The sequence below is a fragment of the Egretta garzetta genome, unplaced genomic scaffold, assembly GCF_000687185.1.
Source record: "Egretta garzetta isolate BGI_Z169 unplaced genomic scaffold, ASM68718v1 scaffold1, whole genome shotgun sequence".
NCBI classification, from domain to species: domain Eukaryota; kingdom Metazoa; phylum Chordata; class Aves; order Pelecaniformes; family Ardeidae; genus Egretta; species Egretta garzetta.
This window is the reverse complement of record NW_009258542.1, coordinates 1,889,153-1,897,074: the sequence shown is the minus strand read 5'-3', so window position 1 is coordinate 1,897,074 and position 7,922 is coordinate 1,889,153. Positions and strand designations below refer to the sequence as shown.

General features: G+C 49.4%; 1 protein-coding gene across 1 annotated transcript in view; it reads left to right on the top strand.

The window, feature by feature from the left end:
- The window catches only part of PDLIM4 (PDZ and LIM domain 4), a 60,198-nt gene that overhangs the window by 18,373 nt on the left and 33,903 nt on the right, over positions 1-7,922 (top strand). Inside the window, exon 2 of the mRNA XM_009646944.2 lies at positions 4,491-4,642. Within this exon, the coding sequence (XP_009645239.2) occupies positions 4,491-4,642 (152 nt within the window). The remainder of the gene's footprint in view (positions 1-4,490; positions 4,643-7,922) is intronic.

Genomic DNA, 7,922 nt, shown 5'->3' with positions numbered 1-7,922 from the left:
CGGGTGAAGGGTAGCGGGTATTCTACGTACAGCACTGCGGGGGATCTGCTTAATCATCTCCTGAAGAGCTCACCACCAGCTGACCCCATCCCTCCCCTGGGCCCAGATGATGGGCCCAGCGCACTGGACCCGTTCCTCAGAGTTGCTTTGATTCGCTCTCAGAAAATGGTCCAGCTCTGCTGGATTGCATCCCAGGCTCTGCTTAAAAACCTGCTGAGCACTAGGGCTGGCAGGAGGGAAGAGGCTGGATGGTGCAGGGGCATGGGAAGGTGCAGAGGGAAGGTCCTCATCCCTCTCGTGGGCAAGCTGTGGGGTTGACCAAGCTGTCTAGTGCACCTTGACCCCATGTCTCCATCAGTTGGCTTTGGATTTATGTCGGTGGGAAAATACCTTTAAGTGCAGGGCAGCAATAACTAGCAGCGCAAGTTAACTGGTGGCCTGGAGTTCACATCAGTGAGCTGCTGTATGAAGCTGTGGCTTTGGGAGCTCGGAGCTTCCAAATGAGGCTGGATTCTTGTCTAGTTGAAAAAAAAAAGAAAAACCTTTAGGGGAACTTTAATAAAAATATTTACGTTTCTTTAAGCCTGCGGTGTTTGCTGTGGGTTTGGCTCTCGGTGCCATCCATGTGGCTGCTCTGAACGTGCATTGAGGTTGCTGTCACCCTACGGCTCCTTTGGGAGCCGTGTGACCTTGCAGGGAGTGAGACCCCATGAGCTGCCGACAGTGTAAGGGCTCAGACATCCCCATCCACCCGGTAAATCCCCACCAGCACCTTGCTCTGGCCCTGAAATTCTGGCACCCGTGCGAGCCCTGCAGCCCTGGGGGTTAGGAGGGTGTGAGGGGCTGGGCTGGCTCCTTGCTAGCGTGTAATTGCCCCGCTCGAGCTCTTTGCTGGAGGAAAAGCAGACAAACAGCCCGATTCCTGGCAGGTGCCCAGCGTGGGCAAGATGAGGCAGGGCATGCGCAGGGCGCAGCAGGAGCCATGGGATGGAGCCTGTGTTCGGCCCCAGCGCATGGCTGGGGCTCTGCATTAGGGTGCTGGGCACTGCCCATTGAAAGGCAACGTGTGGTGGGGAGACACAACTGGTCCTGGTCCTGGGGAGACCAGGGGACCACTTACACCACCCCAAGTTACGTATCCATTGATCTTGTCTTAGTCTGTGTTTGTTCCACCTTGATTTTAAAGCAGTTTGTTCTTAGCACTGATGGAGAACTTAAACAAACAAAAGCCAACTCCAAAACTTATCACTGGTTTTCTTGAGCCTGTCCTATTCTCAAGCCTTGATTCCTTTGGAGAACTGAGCCCGTCAGTGGCTTGGTGCGGGTTTCTTTTGCAGTGTTTTTAACTTCATAAGGTATCCAGTTACTCTTGAATTGATGCGCGCTTCGTTCACGTCGCGTGCACCGCGGTTCCTGCTCAGGGCAGAGCCAAGGCCCCTCCGGAGGGAGGCAGGAGTGTGTGCCTCTGGCAAAAACTCCATCCCCAAACCTCTCTGCACTGCTGGGCTTTAATGTCACTGCCCTTGGAGAGACCTTACCCACAGGCAATACCTGCAGCTGTGGTGACATCACTTGGCCACAGCCCTGGAGAACAGACATGTGGTGAAACAGATGTGAAACGAGGTTTATCGCTTCATACAAAGAAAACTCAAGTGGTTTTTTGTTCTACTTATTTATAATGGTAGGTGCCCAGCAGCTTGTTGTGCAGTAGCTGGCCTTTGCAAGGAGAGAGACTGGTGAAGGAACGTTCTAGATTCAGCTGATTGCTGGGTGTGGGTGCTGGCTGCTTGTAGCTTGATGGGTGCCTGAACGAGAGGCCCAGATCCCTCCTGCTCCTTCCCCATCTGTGTGTTCATTTCCCTGTGACAACAGAGGGTCATCTTGCTTGGCTGTTTCACTCCAAGCGTAGACTCTCCTACAAAAATTACTACCCTTAAAATTGCATCCTTGTCCTTGCGGAGATTCTGGTTTTGCAGTAGGCTGTCTGCATGGATCCACATGGAGAAAAGCAGATGGGACCCTTGCATGAGCATTCAAACACAGCCCTGACCCATAGCCAGGCTCGTAGGGCTTTCTGTGGCATGTTTGGCATCAATGGCTTTGCACAACTGTGAGTTAGTAGAACTTGATTTGAAGTATTTTAAACATAGTTCACTAAAATACAAACTTTGGACCTGGCAGGCATTGCAATACTGATTCCCAAGCTGCTGTGACACCAGTGCTGTATCTCAAACTAATGAGTTCTTGGAGTGCAGCTCCGTTTCAAGCCCTCAGTCATCTCCACAGCTAACATAAAATGCTAATATAAAGACACTGCCAAAATAATGTGAAATAAACCAGAATCTAAAAATAGGAAACAGCTAAGAGCCCATTTATGAACAGCTTATTCTCCAAGGAAGCTACAATCTGGTTAAGATCAGTGCAGGGGGGAAAAAAAAATCCATCAGACATCTAGACAGTATTGAATAGACAAGAACAAAATACAGCTGTCCTGAGTCAAACTGAAGGTCTGTTAGTCCAGAAGTCTGCTGGCAGCCAGGGCTGCAGGGTGGACATCGAGGGAGGCGGGTAACAACAGGCGAGCATGTGGAGGTGTTCCCTTGGAGGTGCTGGCTGAGCTTCTGGTTGGGCTTCTGGTGGGTCTAGCAGCTTCTGTGGCAGTAGAAGTAGCCTAATGCTCTGTGAATGCTGTGCCTTCTTATACGGGTCCAGACAAACAACAGGACAAATGCATGCCAGGGGAAAAATAAACCGATGTGGGTTGAAAGGTCCTGTGTCAGAGCTTTGCAGCTCATGCGTGCTGTGTTCAGAAATAATTCCTGTTGTTTGCTCTGAGCTGAGTCACAGGGGAGCCTGCGAGCAGGGAAGGAGTTGGCCCGGCAGGTTTTTTTAGAGCAAAATAGCCTGGCTGAAACTATTGAAGAGCAAATGGCAGATGCTGATTTACTCTGACAACACAACAAAAGGCTTAATTCAGGCTGCCAGTTCTACTTAAATGCGAAACGTGGTTTGGAGCTCCTCAGACACCTTGAGGTTCATGTTCTGGTGGTATTGGTGGCTGTAGGCATGCAGAGAGTGGTGCAGCGGGTCCGTGTTATGCTGGGTGCCGTCTGCCTCTTGCTGGCTTGGTCCTGTGAGCAGCCCCAGCACGTCCCACAAAGGGCTTTGGTGTTAAGGCCAAACCCTCATCAAATTCCCTATGCAACTAGAACTGGAAAAAAACCCAGATCAGGATGACAAGAGGGAGGCATGTTTGCCTCCCTTCCTAAAAGACCGCCTGTTGAATGATGGCCTGTGGTGGTCAGGGGGCTCACGGGCACCATGGAGTGGGTGGCCAGCACTTGGTCTCAAACTCTCTGAAAAATGGTACCTGTTTTGTTAGCAACTGGTTGACCCCATGCACCATGGTAAGCTACGTCCAAGGGGAGATGGATGAGGATGGAGTGGTCCTGTTGCCTGGACCTTCCGAGCAGGGTGTGATGGAGTAGAGCCCCACTGTTGGAGGCAGGGGATTGTACCTGTGTAAATGAAGACTAAAGAGAATCAAAGCACCTTCATGCTCTACGTGCAGCAAGATACGAATAACCAAAAGTCGGACTCGCTGAACTTCCTTGCTTGATAAACCGTGTGGTTGGTTAGCGGAGCGTTAGCAGATGCTCTGAATGACTGAAGAGGAAATTAGAGGGCAAGCACATGGCTATTAAGAGTTTAAGCAGGCGCATTTACCTGTCCTGCCTATGCCTTGCATCATTTTATATTATTGCAAAAATTAAAACCACATTTGAGCTGATGTAAATGAAATGGTAATTTCTCAAGAAACTCTTTTATGGGCTGCAGGATTGGCCTTATGGCTGACCACAAACAGTACCTGGACCTGTCATTAGTTCCTCAGGAAAGAAGTTACGAGTATTATAAGCTTCTGGCATTCCTACAAAACCAGAAGGAAAGGGTTGTGGAGACTTAATGAGCTGCGTGATATTCCGTGCAGGGCTAGAAAGAGACAAGTCACTTGAATGACGGTCAGGAAAAACTGATGTCAAATGTAAGCTCTCCACAGGCAGCAATCGGGATGACTGCGCTCCTCTTCTAATTACGTAGTTAGCCAAAAAGGAGGCTTGTATGCGCTCTTTAGGGATTGACTCTCACAGCATGATTTAAGGCCTGCAAGCCGAAGGAGTCTAAAGCATCTCTCTGGAAAGGGGGTATTGCATTATTTCAAGCAAGAGACAAATCTGAGGAGAGGACCTAGCCATGCACTGGCTGGGGTTGACAGAAATCTCTTCTTGTTGTAGAGGATGGCCCTCAGAGAACTGGGGCTGACCCGAGAGCCCTGACTCTGACATCCAACCTCTGGTAGATGCCATTGGTGTAGGCAAAACACGTCTTCTCCAGAAATAACTGTTCCTTTTGTGTGCTGCTTATTCCAAGAAACTGGAGGGTTTTTAAACCGAGCATTCTTCTAAGTAACCCTTTTATTTTTCCCTGCCTAGATTAACCCTGGCAGTAAAGCAGCCATGGCAAACCTGTGCCCAGGAGATATTATTCTGGCAATTAACGGAGAGAGCACGGAGAACATGACACACCTCGAAGCACAAAACAAGATCAAAGCCTGCATGGACCAGCTACTGCTCTCTGTGAACAGGTAGGTCCTCTTCTGTTTGATGTTCTCTTGTGTCAGCTTTGCTTGGCTCTTCTGCAGAAGGCTTGTGGCCAGCCCCAGAGCAGATATGCCCTTAGGCTCAGTTCTTGGTGCATCCCCATGGTCTGTGTAATTGTTCTGCATTTTTAAAAAACAGTAAATCAAAATTATTTTTAAAAGAACACTGGTACAAAAAGAAAAAAAGGGCGTCAGTTCACTTATATGTGTGGGTTATCACACATATAGGCTTGTCCAGGCTGTGAGCTGGGTCAGATCCTTCAACCCAATGGAGGTTTTATTGACTCAAGAATAGTAGAACTGGGATCAAAATCTCCTTTGGGCAAAGCCTTTTGCTTCATTAACATCCACCCATCGTTTTCTTAAACATCTGTTCAATAAATAGACTTTTGAAAGTCCTGCCAAATTAACTTTTTTAGAATATTTCAAAGCAAAATGAAGGCTTGGGTGTGTTTTGCTTTCCATTGGAATTCATTCTGTAGCTAAAGGTTCCTAATACAAATCGCAAATTATCCAGGCAAAATGAGTGCTCCTTACAAGGCTCACAAATGGCTAATGCTGTCTGTAATAGATTTAAATAAGCATACACAATTTTCCACTTCAGATTAAAAAGGCATTTCCTGCTATAGAGAGCTATCACTTACTGTTTATACTTCTCTTGGAGAACGTGTGGTTTCTGAGTGTAAGCCTGGGCAGCAGGGAAGGAGCGCTGCCCTAAGTGGAGCGAAGCCACGTTGGTTCCTCATGGTTCATCAGACAGTGGTGTTGGAGCCTCCTGGCCAAAGCAGATTCCCCTGAGCTCTGCCCGTGCCGTAGGGATGATGTGGCCTCACCATTAGGAAAGAAAGAAAAAAAGAAAACAAAAAAAACCCCTTAATGCAGGTAGAATTTCCCATAGCCAAGGAGGGAAGTCATTTTCCTTTCCATTAGGAGCAGTTTTAGGGAGACTGGATTGTCTTCTACCCCAAATGGGGGCTGTACCCTGGGCAGGACAAGGGTTCCTTTCCTGGCTGTCTGCAGGCTGGTGGAGCTCTTCTTGGAAGAGGTGGAAATCCTCATGTAGTGATGGAAGGTTTTGGTGAGCTACCAGCTGCTGAGGTGGTTTGGCAGCAGAACAACTTCATCAGCAGTGAGAGTAAAGTTTTGCGGAAAACAACTTTCACCTGCAGCGCGGCAGCGTTTTATTCTCGTGCATGTGGGCTGAATTCCCACTTTTACACCTCATTTTAGTCACCAGTATCAACTGGTGTCTGTTTGTTGGCTGAGATCGGACCCTCAAGTACTACTGCTTCATGGGAGGCGTGCGGTATGTGCCCAGCTCTCTGCTGGTGTCCATGTGGTCCCTGTGGTTAGGAAGTGGTGCTTGAATCCTGCTGGCGGTAGCTGTGACCATACCAGTGGTGGTAGCTGTCACATCAGTGGAAGCGGTGTCAGCGGTATCCCCATGAAAGTGCGTGTCATCTCCTAAGAGGTGACTTCTCGCATGGACACAGGGCAGGGGTTCTGTCACACCAGTAACAGCTCCACTCCACCGTGAGGGGAGCAGACAGAGTTTTTGCAGCAGTGCGGGTGCCTTGGGGGCTGTTAAGGATGATCTGTCTGTCTAGCTTGCCTGAGGTGCAAAAATGTTCATTAGCAACCTCACGGTGGTCTGGAAGCTGCTGCGTGGAAGACTTCTGGCAGCAGGAGGGTCTGTGGCTTCAGGTTGGGTTTGCCTGACTGCACTTACCAAGGTGGATATTTTTAACCGTGAGACCTTGCAGCGTGCCCAGAGGAGCAGTGGGTTCTCCACAGCAGATGTTGCTGGTGATGGCTGGCAGCCTTGCAGCAGTGCTGGGTTCATGGATGAGGTGGCCTGGGCTTTGCTAGGCAGGAAGGGTAGGCAAGAGGATTGCAATGGTTTTGTCAGGCCTTAAAGTCTTCATAAATGCTGATTTTAAAGGCTCTCATATCTTATAGTCAAACAAAAATAAACGCTCAGGCTTCTGCAAGACAGGAACAGGCAGGAGCTGGGGATGGCAAGGAACTGTTGGGGAGGGTATCGCACTGTTGGATCGGTTAGGTGGCTCCTCCAAGAGCAAACGCACCTCGGCCATGCCCAGAGAAGTCTGTGGGGTGAGCTCTCTCTTGATAGGAAAAAACAAATAGTTTATTTTTTCTACAGTAAGGAAAGCAGCTCCGGTGATGCTTTATTGTCTATTTTTAGTTTGGCCCAAAGCAAGTGCTCGGTGACATGGCTCTTGGATCTCCCTCCTGTTTCCTGAGTGACCTGTTGGACCCAGGTGACTCTGCCCAGCCCTTAGTCATCGCTGGAAGCGTGTCTGGCGCTACCCGCTCAGTGTGAGTGGATCCCTGCTCCGAGACTTGCCTCCTGGAGAGAGGGGTGACCTGGTGCTAGCGAGGGAACTGCGTTCTGGGGCAGTGACAGGGGGATTTTGTTGGTTTGTGTGCACGTCCAGCAACTGCCATCTGCAATAGCTGCAGATCCCTGCCCTGGGCTCCGTGATGAGACTGAGCTCCAGGAAAGGCTGGCGTGCAGAGGCGAGGATCAGGATCTTCTCCCTCATGCAGAAGGATGCTCTTCAGGCAGTGTCCTCTCTGCATGCTGCCTTCAACAAAATATAGTTTGCCAACCAACACAAGGAGATTTTTCTTTTTTTAAGTAAGTGTGTTTGTCTGAAATACATTTGAAATAATGAGCTCCTTTGTTGTACCTCTTCAGTGAAGGCGTATGAAATTTGATGTTAATTCTGTTCTACCAAAGGGCCAGCTGTGACAGGACAAGGGATAATGGCTTTAAACTAAAACAGGGTAGGTTTAGACTGGATATAAGGAAGAAATTCCTTACAATGAGGGTAGTGAAACACTGGAACAGGTTGCCCAGAGAGGTGGTGGAGGCCTCATCCCTGGGAACATTCAAGACCAGGTTGGACGGGGCTGTGAGCAACCTGATCTGGTTAAAGGTGTCCCTGCTCCTGCAGGGGGGTTGGGCTGGGTGACCTCTGGGGGTCCCTTCCAACCCAAAACATTCTATGATTCTAAAGGAGGCTCCCTCCAGCCAGACGTGTGTGTCGAGGGAGGGCAGGGAGCTGGGCAGTGAGCCTGGCAGTGAAGGGCTTCCAGTCCTCTGGTGCCCTTTGGGCTTCTTCCATTCCGTGCCCTTTCTCCATGAGCCCTTGACATTATGGGTTACCAAGACACAGAACAAGATTGGGTTTGTTTTCAAGCCATGGCCCGTGAATGCCTGGTGGCTAATGAGTATCGC